The sequence below is a fragment of the Dermacentor albipictus genome, chromosome 1, assembly GCF_038994185.2.
Source record: "Dermacentor albipictus isolate Rhodes 1998 colony chromosome 1, USDA_Dalb.pri_finalv2, whole genome shotgun sequence".
Classification (NCBI taxonomy): Eukaryota; Metazoa; Arthropoda; class Arachnida; order Ixodida; family Ixodidae; genus Dermacentor; species Dermacentor albipictus.
Genome location: NC_091821.1, coordinates 353,451,969 through 353,471,075, shown reverse-complemented (window position 1 = coordinate 353,471,075; position 19,107 = coordinate 353,451,969). Strand labels below are relative to the sequence as shown.

The following is a 19,107-nucleotide window of genomic DNA, read 5'->3' as shown; positions in this document are numbered from 1 at the left end:
TACTGCACACAACCGTACGAGCTACGGGATGGGCGCCACGTACGCGGCAGCTTGCAGATACCGCGCACAAAGAAGCGCCGCCGGTTCTCGCTCAAGTGACCGCTGGACAAACACGCACACACGCGCACCGCAGTAAACCTTAGCGAGTCGCCGCATTTTCAGGCCGCGGTTAGGTGGCGAAGCTTAGCTCACTTCGCACTGCACGTAACTTTTCTGGAAGTGGCTCGCGCTTCGGAGAACATTGTCGAACGCTCGCAGCCGTCCAATTAAAGACGCGGCAAAGTCCCTCATCACGTAAAATCGTGATTTTTACGTACTCTCGCTTCACTCTAAGCACTCAAGTCGCCTCGGATACGGCAAAGCTCGTTGGTTCTGGACGGCCAAATGTCGCGCCATGGTGCACTGAGGCCTTCAATAATGCTATGTTCAGACTACGTTCCTAAGGCGCCGATTTTTCGTAACATGCGTAAGCGGAAACGCAACATGCGTATGCGTCTAGTTCAGACTGCGAACGTAAAGGTACCAAGGTGCGCAATTCACGCGAAGATCGTGGGCGAGAGTGTTAAAGGGTCGGCAACATTTACGACTGTGATATTATGACCGTTGCGACACAGTCAATGACCGATAAGCTTTCAGTTTTCAACAACCGGTGACGACACTTCCGTCTTCCCGTCTGCAGACAGCTCCGGGAGCGGGAAGTGCCATTCCGCCATTCCGTGCGCACGATTAGGTTGGCTGTGTTCGTGAAAATTTGTGCAGTGCGCCTTGCGAGACTGTTTTCAGTTCATCTGGTTTATCCGCCGAGGAAATCGATGGCCGCAGGTGCGTGCTCCGAACTTCGATGAGTGATCTCACTAGGTTTTCTAGGAAGCGGAACTGCTAGGGCGACATGCGCATGAAGTTATGAAACATCACAGCGTCACCAACTCGGAGCTTGGCGAAAAGGTTGCGAAAATCGCCGTCCACGGCCCCGTCGAGAAATACTTGCCGCTCCCAAACCCTTCTGCGGCACCTTCGTCGTCTTTGTGCGATTGAATACATGACTATAAGTTTGTTTTGAGCATGAATTTCTTCGATCTCGGCCATCGCTCGCATGTTGACAGGAGCAATATTTGACCGCTGGTGACGCCGATTCTGCAGCTCCAAATTTGATTGGGCTGTTGTAAAAGCCGTAATTTAAGCATCAGTAAATGTGAACAAAGGTGCCGGCTTAACTGCCGCAACGTTTTTTACAGCCGTTATGTTCCATACGCCGAAATAGCTGTTACGCGCGTTACGACCGCAGTGCGAACATAGCTTAAGTCATACCGGCGCGTCTTCTCACTTAGAGCACATGCACACTCGTAGAACGTGCAGTGGCCGTTCAAAGTCGCTTACCGTGGAGTCTTGGGGGTTCAAAACTGGGAGAGACATCAACAACGGTAGAAGAAAGCGCCGTTGCTGGTAATGGCTGCTGCTTGGCCGCTTTCATCGCGCGCGTGCGCGCTCCGAAGTCCTGTGCTCCTCCGCGCGTAGCTTCGACTTTCGGCGTCCTCTGCAGCGCCAAGGCGCGGCTACTCCGAACAGAAAAACAGCGCGGACACATATTGCGCGGGCTGTTTCGAATCAGACTGTGGAAATAATTCTGTTGAAATTGTCGCTGGGGCTGACAGCGTTGTTGCTCACGGCTGAGTTATTCTTTTCTCTATTTGGCTCACGTCATATATGGGCCTATTACAACACTCCCAATCCACCGTACACCACCGTTATTTTCTGAAAACCGCCATTTTACAACCGCAATGTCCCTTAAAATGAGGTCGGGGCTAAAATAATGGTTCTAGCTTATTTTAGTTCTTTTCGTGAGAGTACTTACCTTAAGCTGGGGAGGAAAAATGGCATGTCAGCTGCTGAAACACCCATATGGGCGAATTTGTGTCTACAGTGTATGCTGCTAGTACAAGGGCAAGCATCAAGCGTGGTGGCTTGATGATAGCATCAAGCGTGCCAAATCTTGAAAGTCGCGTGATCCAGCGCGCGCAGCGGCAGTAGAGCACGAGTCTCCTCCTTAAGCCAGCGCTGGCTGCGCACGGCTGTTTGCGCTACTGAACGTATGACGGATGGTCGTTTTTTTTACCCCTAATTTTATGGCTGAGCGCTTGCACAGCCCGCGTGCCGTAAGTTGGAAGTCCTCTGCGGCGGTTGCCAGAGCTATATAAGGGCGAGCCAAGATGGCTGGTGGCGTCATGCGCGCTGTCTTCCCACTTGCCTAATGTCAGAGTTTGCGTAATCTGAGTCGTTTGAGACGCTTCACAGTTGACAGGGCGAAGCGAGCGGCAGCACAAAGCGTTCGTTTTGTGACTCTCCACGCGCGTTTCCCGCCACTAGCTCGCCTCATCAAGCTGAAACACTTTCCTAAAAAAAAGAGTTCTCTGCGGCATTCTACAGTTTTGAGTCCCCTGAACACGAATATATCGTTCAAAAAGGGCGGAAACAAGCGCAAGCGGCTGTTTTTTCATGAAAACGCGCACCAGCGCCTCAGGGTATCGTGCGAACGCCGCTGTTGCCCGTGATTGGTCGGAGCCGCTGTGACGTCAATGGCGGCAGTCTCCGGTCGGCGCCGCCGTTTCAGAGCGTAGCACGCTGTTCTGTTCTGGCTTCATAGCTGAGTTGTAAGCATTATGGAACGTTCTCGCTGTCTCGGACAGCTTGTATTTTCGCCGTACATATTCGAACCGACAGCCGATACGGAAAACGATGGCGACAACGGCGGCAACGACGATGTTGAGTGTGGCAAAAGCGAGAGCGATGTGTGCACCTTTTCGCGCGTTGGAAATCTTAGCTCTTACGTATGTCTTTTTTTTTTTTTCATGTAGCTGCACGTTCCAATGACGGGAGAAAAAATGAGCTAAAGTGTCACTGGGAACTTGCTGCTGGAAGAATGCCGAAGCACTAACTTCTCATTAGAGTGTAAACACGGGTACAATTCCGCGATGTCAAGCACCTTGCCGCTGCTTGTCTAAAGTCCCGTGGTTCTCTGAGCGTTGATACACGATCGCGAACATAAGTGCCGCGTTTCAAAGCGCGCACATGCAGTGCTGTGAGGTACAGTCATGGAAGTTGCTTATCATACACATCCAGTTCGAGATGGTCAGGGGGATTATATGTGCAATATTCAGAATATGGTTCGACGACTTTGCGATTGTGGCTCGATCAAGAATCGGTATGCGCGCTCCATGCTAGTGTTGAAATAAAGATATTAGGTAGTTTTAGCACCACCGTGTGGTAAACATGATAACTGCAACCGTACATAGAATGTCACAAGGCAAGCCTATACTCAATTTCATACCTCAGGTGCAACGCTGTGGAAGCTATACGCACGAAGTCCGGTTACCAAAATTTATTACTGCGCGCGTTTCCGTCTACGGTTCGCAGCGTGCCAGCGGCGTTTGCTCGCGCGAGCATGCACGTAAAGCTGCCGCGACGGGCTGCAATTAAAGAATGCCGAAAAGAAAATTGATTTAAAAGAACATGTTAGCAGCCGTATAAGTACACGGATTGTTTCTATGGGTAAATTCTTTTTTTTTTTCATTCAGAACTGAGCTCATATATGGAAAGTTTTCTCAAAAATCGGGTCAAGAAACATCGAAATTTTTCAAAGTGCGAACGCAGCCACTGCAAGAAGTATCTCAAGCCTCCACAGCGTTTCACCTGATGTATGAAACGGAGTATAGCAACGCTAGCAACAATCGGTTCCGCATTTGTCGTAAGGCTATCCGGCTATCGCGAAAATGGTCCGAGCACAGCACAGTTGATTTCGTTGGCACGAACTTATCTCTCCTCACCGCACTGCGCTGCAAGCTTCTTGTCCTTCGGGAACCTGTGAAACACCACATCGTCTCGCCCGCGTGTGTTCGCGCAGCCTCATGCTGCACAGAACGAGGGCATGTTGGGCGCCCTTGGCTGTAGGCACTCACGCAGCACAGAAGGAAAGAACAGTTTACGAAAATCGGAAAACAAACGTGAGCGGCGGCGGCGGCAAATCTCTCGTAGCGTCGTTCAGTAAAGCGCAGGACGGAAAGAGGCATGCCAGCGCATGCCAGCACGCCGGTCCGGCAGCTCGGTCCCCGCCAATGACGTCACTCTCGCCGGTTCTCTCCTCTGGCAACCACCTCACCCGGCGCTCCGGGAAGCGATGGGGGCGTGTCCGCGGGGGTGATTTAGAAAGCGATTTCCGCCAGTTATAATAACAAAACGAAGAAAAAAATTTCGGAACCGTAAATTATTAGGTCTGTTCTTCCCAATCCCAGCAATTCATGGAAATAGAAAACCGTTTCATCTTCCGTTTAAGACAGTGGGTGCTCGTAGTCGTCCATCATGGGCACCACGATCTGTGGTGCTCATGATCTGTGCTCATGTTCATCGGTGCGCGCAGGACAATGTGTTTGTTTAGTTAGCAGGCGAACATTTACTGCAATTTACACGGCCTATAAAACTACAAACATTATTTCGTGTATTTGTCTAACACATTGCTGTCGCTATGAGTGCTTCGCCTTTCGGATTAAACCGCCACATTTTATACAGCGGTGCATCATTTTCCGTTCTTTTCAGCTTTCATCATTAGCTCTGCGGTTACCGCCTGGAATGGGCAATCGGCGCGACGAATAATAGAACATGAAATGAATAATTACAAATTACGGCCACTGTTTATGTTCTCGGGAACGGCTTCTTGGACGTACCGACGGACCGCTGCTAGCGGACCCGCCTGTCGTGGCGAACGTCGACCGTGAGAGTGGACAATCGTTATATTAAAGCAACGGATACAACGCGTTGTGGCGCCCCCTTCAACTTCGTTACAGCGAGGTTTCGCTGTATTATATAACGATTTAAATATTATGAGGAACTGCTACTCCTGCTTTCGCAAATGGCTATATGAGTCATAAAAAAGTTATTGTTCCCATGAACAAACAACGGGAGCAATTTTTCCAGCTGTGTGGCTTTTTATTATCCACTTCAGATATGCAGCCTACAGACTACTCTCGCTGTCCGTCGTTCATTCTCCAGCTCCCACAAGCGTTGTTCATACTGAAGCTTGTGTTCTGCCTGTCGAGTTAGAGGTACGCACCATGTTCAGAAATTTAGCCACTTTTATTTCAATTACAACATAAGTCACACTGGCAGCAGGAACTTCGGTTGTCATACTACTCGATGACTGCAGATCCATTGGGCTGCTTCTTGGCGGTTCCGTCACTTCACAAAGGCATGTTCTGGAGTCTGTTTCACACGTGTCCTGCTGCTGCTCAAGAGCTGTGTCGCTGCAGTACGAAAGCACATCTCCCGGTGGTGCTGACTGCTGAAAAGACTGTTGTGATTGCCATTGGTCTGTTTGGCGCCGCTTCCATCTGCATCGCATATAGATGAAACAGTATGTGTGCCTATTTGTTGTGGGGATTAAATGACTCCCAATAATATGTTTGCATATGTTCCTGTGATTGTGTGCATATATTATTCTACAAGAGTGGTACCACTACAAGTTATGATACTTGCACACTTAGATACTTAGAAAGCATGAGCAAACAACAAACATAACGCGCACGTCTCGAGCGGCTGCTTTCCGATCTGCCGCTTCCCGACGCATGCGACGACCGCGGCTTGCATTAAATACGGTCTGCTACCACACAAAAGTAGCGCGCGGCCCCTTTCGTTACCTGCACAACTAGTAATTTAAGTTGCAGCGTTTGGAAAAGGGAAATAATTCTCTTGAGTTCGTCCATGCCGATCGCGAGGGAAATCACAGAGCAATCAAATAAATTTGGGGGTTCTAAGTGCCAAAACCATGCCAAAACCACGAAATCATTATGACGCCCGCTGTAATGGGGAGTCTCAGGAATAATTTTAACCTCTGGGGGTTCTTTAACGTGCACAAAAATCAAAGCACACGGTAACAAGGGTGTTCTTGCATTTTGCCCCTATCGAAATGCAGCTGCCGTGGCTGGGAATCGAGCACGCGTCGTAGAGCTTAGCGGCGCAACACGCATGCATTTACCGCTAACAAACGGCGGATGCCACCACAATTCAACAACGCGACATGACTAAACAAACGGCCGTGCACTAAAAACAGGCATATTGCTATTCCGTTTTCAAGATATTACACGGGATTGCGAAAGCATGAGACTTACTTGACTCGGCGCACTGCAGTTATCCATGCTTGTCGTCTGTCCTTCTCGTACCACTTCCCCGGAAATCTGCAGAACTTCACGGGCGGCGTACGACCTTTCGTGTTTTCGAGGCTGCTTTGGCAATCAACAACACATCAGTATTGCGTGCCACCTTTCCTGGCTGATGAGGTCGCACTCGGCATCGCAAAAACCACGCGCACGAGCGCTCCCGCCGTACAGAACACGGGCGCGCGCCAGCGCAGCGACGACCCTCGAAACTTCCATCGGTCCGCTAGGGGAGCATTCGGCGCTGGTGCCGCGCGGGCAAACTTTAGGTTGCCTCGTCTATACATATGTCGTCGGCGTACATTGATATCTTGATCGCTGCTGGCAGATGATCAACGAGACCAATGAGTGTGAGGTTGAATAGGGTAGGGCTTAGTACACCGCCTTGAGGAACACCTCGGTACGTGTAGTGTAGTGCGGTTTTACCATCACCGATACAGACAAAGAATGATCTCATAAAACGGTAATGAGAGATCCATTGGAAAACTCGACCACCTAGGCCAACCATTTCAAGAGCATCGAGGATAGCCTCGTGAGATACGTTATCGTATGCCCCCTTGACATCCAAGAACAAAGCTGCAGATAATCTTTTGCGTGACTTTTGAAGCTGGACGTACGTAGCGCGATCAACAACACTGTCTACGGAAGAGCGATCTCGACGAAAACCAGCCATGCAATTCGGTAACATGTTGTAGTGCTCCAGGTACCACTCCAAGCGGGCAAGAATCATGTTTTCCATTATCTTTCCCACACAGCTGGCCAGCGCTATCGGGCGGTATGAGGTGGGTTCAAGTGGGGACTTGCCTTGCTTCAGGAGAGGGACCAAGCGGCTTATCTTCCATTCTTCGGGAACCATGCCATCCTGCCAAGATCGCTTCTAGAAAACATTGAACGGCCATTAACGCTTGTCTTTGCAATGAGACCTGGGCCTTAGATCTTCCCGAGGCTGAAGGGCCTGAGATCTAATGCCACTAACTTACGTCCTAAGCGTTGTTTGTGTGTGTTGTATCACGGACATTACGCCAGAGGATGCTGTACATCCTCATCCGCGTGGCCCCAACTGCATCCCGGGCTATCAGCTCTTGAAAGTTTATGTACGAAGTGTTTTGTGTACGCAATACCAAGCCGCGGATGGTGAATGAGCGTTTCAAAAGTTCTGGTTGTATGTAACCTGGACAGTATTTTAAAGTGAAGCGATGGGTCAATGTGAAATAAATGTGAAGATTTCGAGTTCTGATCAAACCATGTACTGTCAAACCATGCACTGTAAAATAGGGTTTTGCTGATGAGGGCTCGATGAGACCTGTCATTGAGGTTGAGATGTGTTACTTTACCTAGTTTATCCGCTATTTGTGAATTACAAAAGAAAAGTGCAGCAGGCGCGGGCGGGGTACACATTGACGGAGCAGTACCTGTCGACAATCGGAAAATTAATCCTCGCGGTCGCACAATATGTCCCGATTTTTATCCACAGATAACGGACAGCCATAGTGATAAGCTAGACAAACTGCGGAACCATGGGCCAACAGCAGCTGCAATGGCAACTGTTCCACGTTTTAATTTGCGTCTATGCGCGCCTGTGTGTCCGTGTGTTCGCGTCCATGCACTGAGAGAGACTGCGCCCGGAATGCGCCTCCAGACGCTTGTGTTTGAGTACGATAGGGTAAACTCACAACCCAGCTCTAAAAAGGTGCTCAACGCGGAACCTCCGATATCTCTCTCACTTATCGAGCGCCGCCTTCTGTGGGAGCGATAGCGACACAAGCAGCACAATGCTCGATGAAAGTGCAAAGAAATACCTTCACCCCTTACTTCGACGTACGAGTTTCACAACTCAAACGGCCTTCTAGCGGTAGAGGTGTGGTTTTCGGTTGAATCGGGGATATGCGCTTCGCCAATTTTCTGTGGACACATGCGCCGGCGCCACGTCTGTGTTCGAACGCTGTGCTACAAAGACGTTCAAAGTGACACGGTGAAATCCATTTGAACCCACCGCGGGGCAGGCTCTTGTGATTACTAACGCACAATTTCGAGACATGACGGCTCCAGAAGGGTGAGTAGCGCGCTGTTCGCGCACATCAGTTTCACGACCGCTTCCTTCGAAGTTCCTTGGTTCTGTTGTTCATCGCAGCCGGATTTACACAGTACGGCCTCCGCGTGTCTACACGCCTACGTTGAAAACTAACAACGCATGTCTGAAGGAAGTGCAAAACTACGTTTAAAACTTGCATCGCTCATGCATTGAGAAGCGTCTGATGGGATTTGTTGCGCAAGATTGGTTGTCGTACTTGAAGTGTGTTAGAAGAACGCGACGGACGTCGGTGGGCTCTCTCTCTCTCTCACTCTTTTCACAAGCGCGTCAGTTTCTCGTATGCATCTTCGATGCATTTTATAAAGGTATTGTACTTTTAACAGGTGATTTTGTTCCTCCACTTGAAATATTTTTTTCTCTACGTAAATTTTCGAGGCGTGGAGTCAGTATTTAGGGCCGCTACAAAAGCTGTTGCTGAATAGAATGCGGAATTTTACTGCATTTTGCTGGTGCCATGCTTTTGAAGAAGGACAGAGACCAAGATTATAGTGAGAGCTAAAGAGGTTAGACTGGAAAAGCAATTGGTATGCTATTCGCCATAATTAAGGCGCACCATGAGAAGGAAGAAAAAATAGTGAAATAAAATGAGCATAATAAAACGAGTAAACATTTTTTAAAAGTTGCAAATACACGTGTTTATTTTAATAAAGAACGAGAAAAACGCACGCTCTCAGCACTTAGACACGTGAGCGCAGGAACTATGCCGGAGTTAAGAAAATACTTTGTATGGCATCATCAAAGAGCTATACGGTAATGAGATTATTTTTTCTTGTTGATATATTTCCATTTTATATATTGTTTACATGTACCTAAATGTAACTTGTCAATAAGTTTATGTTTTTAATATGTATAAAGCTTTAAAGGTCCATTATCAATAATCTCATTCTGCGGGCGTTTATTACTCTTTGTTTGCGTTGTTCTATATTCTTCTCTTCGATCAAATCTAAATGCCTTCGGTCCGATTTCATTGCTATGTGCCGCGTACAGTCGGAAACGGTGCCTAGTTTTTATTTCGTTTATATTTGTACGATTTCCGCATCGCTTTGAGAAGTGAGGTAACGCTATAATTCAACCCTCCGGTTGACTGAACTCTGTTAGTCATTGTATGCTAAAAGCGAGCTACACTACGTCGGAAATAAAACGAGGCTCACAGGTGCGAGTGCGAGTGTCGCCGTGACCCCGCACGAGGGGCACGCGTCATCGGGGTGTGCTTCCGGGTAAATGATGTGTAACGTGACGTGCTCCGGGAGTGCAGAAACGCTCCGCCCTCTCTACCTCCGACAAGCCCGCTCCTACAAGACCAGCAATGGGCCGTCCAGCAGGCTCGCGCACCGGCCGCCGGCTACTCCCTGTCGGTCCCCGCGTGGGAGACGCCCACTGCGCGCTGACGTGCGTCCTGCAGGACCTTTATCAAAGTTTGTCCAGTTCAATTACAGGGGCGGTGCGCGCGCGCGCTCCGTGCGGGCAGTCCAAAGCGTCATATATGCGTGGCAACGGGTAGACGTCCATGGGCGCGTGTGTGCGCGTATGTGTGTGTGCATATAATGCACACACACATACGGCTGTGCGCGTCCAGGGGACGTAACGATGCTTATAAATGGGGTCCTTCGCTTTCGAGTTTGATATTTTTGATGCGCAAGACCCACTTAGCGAAAAAAAAAAAGAAACGGCATCTGTAGCAGCGAAACGGCACTTTCACATTTCACATTGGCTGCGACTCCACGTCACGAGCGCGCTCCGACGGAGCAGAGAGGGCGAAACGGTGTTGCGTGAGGGGAGAGGGCACCGCCGTGACGCAACTGCCGTCGCCAGGGCGCTTCCAGGGAGCAGATAGGGCGACGCAACCACGCGGGTTATCGAGACGGGTTATCGCCGTGAGCGAGGCCGTGAGCGCAGGTGCGCGGTGCCCCTCTCGGAAGCAGGCAAGTGTACCATTCATAGCCGCGAAGTAGAGAGTCCACCATTCGCTCGAAGGTTGGCCGGGGCATTACAAAGGCCAGACGGCATAACCTTGAATTCAGAAAGCCGGCGCGCGGTGTTACGAAAGCGGTCTTCTCGCGGTCCGTGTCATCTACAGAGATCTGCCAAAACCCGGAGCGAAAGTCAATAGACGAGAAATGCTTGGCTTCGTGCAGGCAGTCCAAAGCGCCATCAGTACGTGGCAGCGGGTAGACGGCTTTGGGCGTGATCTTATTCAGATGCGAGTAATCGATGCAAAAGTGCCAGCTGCCGTTCTTCTTCTTAACAAGGACAACTGGATACACCACGGATTAGACGAATGTTCGATGACGCCTTTAGTCAGCATTTTGTCCACCTTATTCTGTATATGACAGTTGACGTTCAGCATGTGAAACATGGTACGGACGTCGGCGTAAGGGACGGCCATCAATATAAAAAAAAATGTCCCAATAAGCATCCAAGACGCATCGTATGTCTGCGGCCTGCGTGGGAAGAAGGTCAGGCGTGTCACCTTCCTTGCTCCATCTGGCGCAGGATTGCACTGATCATACTTTTCTGCAGATGATGGTGGAACTTCCGCGTCTAATACGGCTATCTCGCAACCTTCGATAGGCGAGCTATCGGTCAGCGACATGCCTCTCGGTATAACCTGCGCGAAGTAGTTAAAGGGAAGCTGAAGAGTCTGTCGAATTCAATAACGCTGCTCGGTCGGGGCTCTTCAAGGGGACAAAGAGGGGCCGATACCGTTATCAAGGACAGATGCCGCTCGAAAACTTCGAAGGATCAGCCATGACATCACGTTCTCCTTGTGGAACGCTGGAAGTTTTCACGACTACCGACTCCACAATCTTGACTCCTCTCTACGCCTTTGTATTCCAGCTAGACTCTACCGTCGCGAAGCTACCCTGCATTGTCGACTATGGCTAGGGGTAGCTTTCACCAAGTCTTTCGCTTACCGAATTGGATTGGCCGACGACGCCTCGTGTGAGGATTGTGATAACGAGGAGACTTTTCAACACCTTCTTTGTGACTGTCCTCGATATAATTTACAGAGACAATCACTCGCAACCGCGATAGCGCGCTTTGACCAAAGACCTCTCACAGAGGAACTTATTTTAAAATACCGCCATCATAAGCCATCGCAGCAGAGGGCGACGAGGGCACTGTTGCGGTTTTTGAGGGAGACAGAATTGGACAGGCGGCTGTAGCCTGAACAGATGTTGATAGTGCGGCAAGTGTCACTGTGCTGTGCGATGACAGTATTCAGTGACAGTGACCGATTGTGATTGTGTGTCTACGCTCCTTTCTTTCCTTATCTCTTCTTTGTTACCACTTTACCTCCCCCTCTCCTCTCTCCCCAGCGTAGGGTAGCCAACCGGATCTTTTTCTCTGGTTAACCTCCCTGCCTCTCTCTCTCTCTCTCTCTAGAATTTGCATGCGCTGGAAAGCCGGCGCACGCCAGGACGCTACGCTCCCCCCTTCTCTCGCGCACAGCGAGAAACCGATCGTCTCACGTAGCCGACGGAATTCACCGCCTTTACGACTTCGGTTAGGAGTAGTGTGCGGATGGCGCACAGATGAAGGTCACTACACGTACTGCATGAACCGGGAAGCTTTTCACGCGTTTAAACCGTCTTTGTAGATTGCCGACAGCTTTGGACAGCGCACAAATGCCGACGATCGCATTTAAACAACACTAGTGTTGACGTCACGAGGCGCCCGACCAATCACAGGCGGAAACGAGACGCGCGAGCTGGGCGTGTCCGCTGCTGCACTTTTCGTCGAAATAAAATATATTTGCGCTTTCTTTCCCTTAATTTCGATACGATATTCGAATTCGGAGGGTTGAAAACCATTATGAACAGATGTTCACTCATTTTTTCTGGAAAACTTTTCAGCTTCCCTTTAAAGTTTAGAAGCGGCAGTATGGGGAAGTCCGGTTGTCTGCAACAGTGAGTAGGGTGTACAGAACGGCGACATTCCTTTCAAGCGTTATGTGAGCACTCGGACACACCACATAAAACCCGTCAGGAACAGGCGAAAATTACGTCACAGTAACGTACTTGGTGGCTTGCGGTGGCAAGCGGATGTCACCGAGGGAACATAAGAGCGGTTATTTCTCTTGAGGAATGTCGCGGCTCTGGGATGGTTAAAGTTGATTCACACTGAATGCACAGTCAAAGAGGGCGGACTGAGAGGATAAGACGTCTAATCCTATAATAATATCGTGAGGGCACTGTTCCAAAGCTGCAAACAAAACGGTGGTAAGGTACCCTGTGATGTCGAGGCCAGCAGTGCACATTCCGAGCACGGTGGGCCTTCCTCCATCGGCAACACGGAGGGTTCCTGATGCGGCAGGTGTGAGGCAGGCGGCGACACATTTGGGGACTCATCCCAGATATTTGCGCACCAGTGCCGATAAACGCTGGAAAGTATGACGATTAGTCAAGTTTTGTGCGGTCGGCAAAGCGAGTAGAATATCTTTAGATCGAGTCGTAAGTGCAGCATCGCCTCCGGGAGCTGCAGCAGTTAGGCTTCCGGGAAAGAGCGTCGCACTTTCATTGGGGACGGCAGGCGACGAGCCTGAGGCCATACCGACGACGGCCGACGAGTTGGTGGCGAACGGGACTGGTGACGGCAGAATGACGGCACGAACTGTTCTATGGAGCAGTAGCACCGGCGTTAGGCGGTTTCTGGTCAAATGGAGGCTGGAAACGTCGTAGACTCAGTCCGGAATGGTAGTAACCATAGGTCGGTCGTGGAAGTGAGGAAACGATACGGTTGCGGCAATGGCGGGCAATGTGACCGCTGCGGTGGCAGGCAAAGCATATCGGTCGATCATCTGCAGCTCGCCACTCGGCCGAGTTTCGATAGCCTGGAGGGTACCGCTGGCTAGGCGAAGGTTACGGTCCATCAGAGAGTCGTGAAGAAACAGAATGAACTCCGAGATTTAGGAGTTCTTCGCGGACTATTGCTTGAACAAGTGGTACTGCGAGCAAGCTGTTAGGATCACTGGTGCGCGGGAAAACGGGTCGCAGGTGACATCGCTTCAATTTCACGCCGAACTATTCGTGTCACGTCTTCTGAAGTCGATTGTCGCTGCATTCTGCTGCCCTCGCAAGAGGAGGTTGCAGCTGGGTTCGGCAAGCGGGCGAACGACGTTGCAATGCGGCGACTCTTTGCCTGCTGAAAGCGTTGGCGCTACTTGATAATATCGCCGACTGTCGCACAAATCTTACACATTAACAAGTTGAAAGCATCGTTAGCGATATCCTTCAAAACAAAGCCGACGTTGTCCGACTCGCACATGTCACTGACAGCCTTGCGGCATCGAGCGAGTGCGTCCTGAATGTAAGCGACGATATGATTCCTTGGACTTTCGCGCGCGAGTCGCTAGGTCTTTCTCAGCGGTGTTCTTCCGTCCGAATGGATGGCCAAACAAGTCCTTCAGCTTCTGTTTACACGTTTCCCAGTGCGTACGCTCATCTTCGTGGTTGTCAAACCACACCCTCGCCGTGCCTTGCAAGTAGAACCTTATGTTGCCGAACATTGTGGTTGCATCCCATCTGTTGTGGGTGCTCACAGGCTTACACGTGGCAATCCAATCTTCCACGTCAACTTGATCGGTGCCATGGAACGTTCCCGTATCTTTCTGATGCGCCAGAACAACATTTGGGCTTGTCACCACTGGAGCAGGCCCCGCCTCCTCCTTCATGATGTCAATACCGAGGCACAGAAAGAACAGTCCTTGCAAGTTAATACCGAGGCAACGACTGCTGCGGAGCTCCGTAGACTTTTGAGGCTACGCATTGGCTTGTGTACCACGGGGCAGAATTAGTAAAGTGTATGCGTATTTACAGGCTAGTGACAAATTGCAACAACTGCATTCACAAGATGGCTGCCGCACGATCTCCTTGCCAAATCGTCCTCTTTGTTCAGTCACACCATATATATATATATATATATATATATATATATATATATATATATATATATATATATATATATATATATATATATATATATATATATATATATATATGCAACTGACAGTGGTCTGTTCCAGACCACCATCAGCTGCACTTCGCTCCTCGAAGAGGCAGCAAGTGTGTTGTGTGAGCTCCTGAACGGCATTTTTCAGTGTAGTGAACGCGGTTTAAATCCTTGATGCTGGAGCTCAAACAGGTGCGACGTCACGCAAACGCATTTCTTTGGCACTTACCGCTAAATCGCCACGGCATCTCCTTTATATTTGTTTTTCTTCTAAGCAATAACAGCATAAATGAACAGCTTCTGGGACCCGACAATGTTGTTCAAAGATCTCAGTATACAACGGTACTTTTTAGTTTTTTTTTCTTTTTCTACCAAAATACTTCCAACTAAATCTAGTTCCAAGGAAATATATGAAGAAGCTCTGCTTCCCAATAGATAACAATCAGTTGCACAATGTGCGGTAGTGTGTGCTTCTGGCTACGTGTGATCTTAGATAAGAAATTGTGGCTTTCGCTGATAGACGAATCGGAATTAATTAAGTACTGTAATCGACATATTTGTTCGCTTTGCCGACACTGAATGAAGTTTATCTCAGTGCTCGTCAATTGTATCTACACGAAGTTATCATCTCGGAAAGGGTCACCTGTTCTCCCCCAATTTCCTTAGTATATCAAACAAATCGTGAAAAACAAACGATGTACCTATATGTACCTATATCTAGAAGTATCCCACTTCACACCCGGAGCCTATCACTGCTCATAAGTTTCGGCTTTTCTTCAGCGATCGAAACGGAACGTCAGGGACAGAATTTTGCAAGAGTCATTTCCTTTTCTGTTGCTTGCTTCTTATCATTCATCACGCCGAGTGGCCGAATCCGGTGATAACGATTCAGCGGCGCCGTCCACGCCAAATGGCGAATTTGCCAACTGAGCGGGAAATATAATCCACCCATCACAAAGTCCGTCCACAGCCTGTTTCAAAGAGGGGGCGTTGGGAGACGTTCCTTGAATAATTAATTTCGATGCAACTCTCTTTATCTCTTTTGCAAATATCTTTATCTCTTTTGCAAGCACAGTCACACTCACGTGCATGTCTATCACGCGCTTCGTTTCCAAACGCCACGCGCGCCTCGCCAGAGTTGAATAAATTAACTTTCCTTCAGCGATGTCAGGCAGCTTCGTACGTAATATTATTGCGGTAGCAATCATATAGGCGATAGAGGCGCATTCCCGCAGACTGCTTCCATTGTCGTTGTGCCACTCCTGCTATACCTCACACCCTCTAAGCCCAGACCAAACGTACACTTGCCGATATACGCTCAAGCTTACGTCAGCGTCTCTATGCGTGCACAGATGGTGTGGCAGAACAAATTTATAGCTTTACAGGACGGCAGTCTGCTCTGAACCACCGCCTGTTGCACTTTGCTCCACTGCAGGTCGTGTGAGATACTGAACAACACTTTGCAATGTGGGGCACACGGCTTAAATCATCGATCCGGGACCTCAAAGAGGTGCGACGTAATTAACGCTAACGCATTTCTCTCGCATGTGGGGCGTGCATTGCTATGTGATGAATTTCATGTTGCGGGTTCACCATGATGACACCGGAGTTGAATAACCAAGCGAACTTAGACTTATTGAATAGCGTCTAAGGGTCCAATTTACGATCATATTTTTATCTTCCGTCCCCCTTGTGGCAGCGCATTGTGAAATTTTGACAATGTCCACCTAACATCATCTTTTAAAATGAACTCGAGGGGTTGACGGAATCCCTCCTGGTCGGGAAGAGGCACGATTAAGAAAGAGAACACCGAACAAGAACTAAACACACATTAAGCGAAAAAAAATTTAAAAGCTTTTCGGCTCCCACGTGGGAGGCTTGTTCCCAATGTGGCCATTGTGATTGACCATATACCCATGCGACTATTACCCTCATTGGGAACAAGGCTTCCGTTTGAGAGCCGAAACACCTTTTAATTTTTTTTCTCACAACAACTACATCAAAGGTCGCATTTCTCATCAATCACTCCGCATCTTACGACAAGCCCCGCATTCGTCTGAAAATCAAATCACCCTCGTCTGGATCCCAGCACACGCCGGCGTTGTCCACCCGCACCTCACCAACCTCAACGAGGTTACACACTCCGTAGCACGAGGACTAGTCAACCGTGCCAGAGAGGGTGCAGGTGCACCCTCAGGACGCGACCGCCTTACAAGATACAACGACCTTGTAAAGTCATTTTACCTCGCAAGAAGAACCTTCCCCACCCCTCACTGCAAGTTAAACAGGGCAGAGGCAACCACCCTTCGCCTGTTACAGACGAATACATACCCCTCCCTCACACGCTATCACACTATATACCCCGACATCTACCCGAGCCAGACGTGCAAGGTCTGTAAAATTGAATCGGCAACACTCCCCCACATGCTATGGGAGTGCAAACACCAATACCAAGACCTTAATCCCGTGACCCTCTCGTCGAGATGGCACGCCGCCCTGCGCAGCTCCCACCTCGACGACCAACTCTGGGCGACCCAGCAGGCCTACGAAGCGGCGAAGAGGAAAGACCTCGACGTCCCATCGTGGTAGGCCTAGGCCCAGCCGACAAAACTGCTGGTGCTTATTAAAGTTCACTCTCTCTCTCTCTCTCACTAAATGTGTTTTCAGTTTTCGGTCGGCGTTCCCCTTTTTCGAAATAAATTATCTTTTGTACGAAAGCCCCTTTCCGAAGCATCAGCCCTAAAATATCGCTAGTTTCCGTCAGTTTAAGCTGAGCTTGGTGACCACCATTCGTGGGTGTTTAACTTCCCAAAGCAACACTGCGGCTATGAGAGACGCTGTCGTGGAAGGTGCCGGATAATTTTTACACACCTCGGTTCCTTCAACGTGCCCATAAATGTAAGTACACGAGCCTATTTTTTTTAAAAATTTCGCCATCATTGAAGTGGCAGTCGAACCTGCGACCTGGTGCTCAGAAGTAGAATGCCATAGTCACTGAGTCACCACGCACTGCTGGTAAGTTGTGCAGTCAGACAGGCCGTCATTGGATCGTGACAGTATGAAGGCTTCCGAAGAAATCGGAGAGTCAGGGGAGGCAAGGCACCTTTATGTCAGCCTTCCATTTTGACAGAATCAGATCGAAAGTCAAGCCAAGCTCGTTGAGAACAAAGTAAGAACGATCTATGTTGGCGGTACACGTTTGCAAATTACAGGGAAAAACCTACTGGCGAAACAGAAATAAAGAAGTCTTCACGATACGATTTTAAAAGTCAGTAAAAACCACAAAATATAATTTGCTAGAAGCCCCCTCCAAAAGTGCGGAATATGCTGAAATAGGACGAGCAGTTACAAATGTCATCGCACGAGTCCAGGAAGGCACCGAATATAGCACGAGAATAGGTACAAACATACATGAGCACAAACATACATGTGCAAACAGTTCCGTAAACTAGAGAAAGTACTGGAAAAGCTCCGAGAACACATACAGAAAGAAGTCACAGTTTTGCAAAAGGGCGAATCAAAGCAAGTACACAAAATTACTTAACATACTCCCTAATTGCATAACTACATCCTTTATTGCAAATTATGCTGCTCAATCACTTCGCTGTGTCTGTAGTGTGCCCACGTATAAGAAACTCAAACTTGCACGATATCGCTTCTCGGCCTTTTGGCTAAAATAAATTTTTATAGCCTTTCGGGCCCCTTTTTGTGCCTCAATGGTGAATTATGTAGCACTTAACTTTCGTAGCACTCTATGGATGATGTGCTACGATAGTTTCAAGTACCTAGGGTAAAAGTGTGTTTTAAAAATAATTGCTGAATACTCGTCTTCGTCCAATTTTAATACTTTACACACGGCATATAATTGCTGTTTCCCGGTATTCCTGGTGAATTATGTGAAGCACGGTGCATATATTTCGTTGAACGAAGAAGCATGTACTTTGCGATGAATGAAGAATGGCTCATCTCTGTGGATTAATTACAGCCTTTGCAGATAGTTACTTAGTCAAGCATTCAACGATGCCATGCATGGTGCCGCTATTCGCCATATTTTTCAAAGAACTAATACAAATGCATAATACACAAACTTCAAGTTCCACGAAATTAGTTGCGATGCTAAGCGCAATGTGTAGTGAAATTTTTATTTTTCTAGTTTAAGTAGAAACGTTAGAAAGAATCACTGAACCTCATTACTTATATGTGTTATACTATGTTTGCAGTTGGTTTCACCGGTGTCCTTGGTAAACTACACAAGGCAACTCGTTTATATTTCGTGAAAATAAGGGGCATGTTATGTCTAATGCGTACGGAAGGTTGAAGGCATGTGGTTTAGTCGTGAAGGTTGTGATAATTTTTGTATGCAAGTGCTATGGAGCATTATAACATCGTTTTGCGAGCGGCGCAAAATTCAGATATACTGCCATTACACAATGTTTACATTTGGCGAAAATATGGAGCACGTTATGAGTATTACACACGCTAAGTTCATAGTATTTCGGTTGAATACGTCCCCTGCAGTAAATTGCGTAATCAGGCACTCCAAAGCACATATAATTAAATTTTAAGGAGAGGTGCAATATGTTGCAAGTAGCTGTCGCATAGCTAGAAATCACACCAAAATCAAACTCAGCATTAAGAGGCGCACTATATAAGGAAAAAAAAACTGTGTAAAGGTTAAATGTGTTTGAATCAAACACACTTCTCGGGGAAAAAAAGGAAAAAGAAAAGTTTCAAAATGTCACATCGCTGCTATTCACTACGTTTCCCCAATGCCCGGAAAGAAATTCGTTACAAAGTCATGGCATTTAAAAGAAAGAAGAGGGCTTGGTAAGTGCAACATTTAACGAAATTTCAAAGCTACTG

The 19,107-nt window shown here is 48.4% G+C and overlaps 2 protein-coding genes across 2 annotated transcripts in view; one reads left to right on the top strand and one right to left on the bottom strand.

Annotated features, from left to right (window-relative positions):
* LOC135918572 (proton-coupled folate transporter-like) overlaps window positions 1–1,938 on the bottom strand; it is a 147,722-nt gene extending 145,784 nt beyond the window's left edge. Inside the window, exons 1-2 of the mRNA XM_065452187.2 lie at window positions 1,853–1,938; window positions 1,378–1,553 (exon numbers count right to left, since the gene is read on the bottom strand). Of these exons, the coding sequence (XP_065308259.2) occupies window positions 1,378–1,413 (36 nt within the window). The 5' untranslated portion in view covers window positions 1,414–1,553; window positions 1,853–1,938. The remainder of the gene's footprint in view (window positions 1–1,377; window positions 1,554–1,852) is intronic.
* Window positions 1,939–8,057: 6,119 nt separating this feature from the next.
* Window positions 8,058–19,107, top strand: part of LOC135918576 (chitin synthase chs-2-like) — a 182,373-nt gene continuing 171,323 nt past the window's right edge. The window contains exon 1 of the mRNA XM_065452203.2: window positions 8,058–8,253. Coding sequence (XP_065308275.2) covers window positions 8,237–8,253 — 17 coding nt within the window. The 5' untranslated portion in view covers window positions 8,058–8,236. The remainder of the gene's footprint in view (window positions 8,254–19,107) is intronic.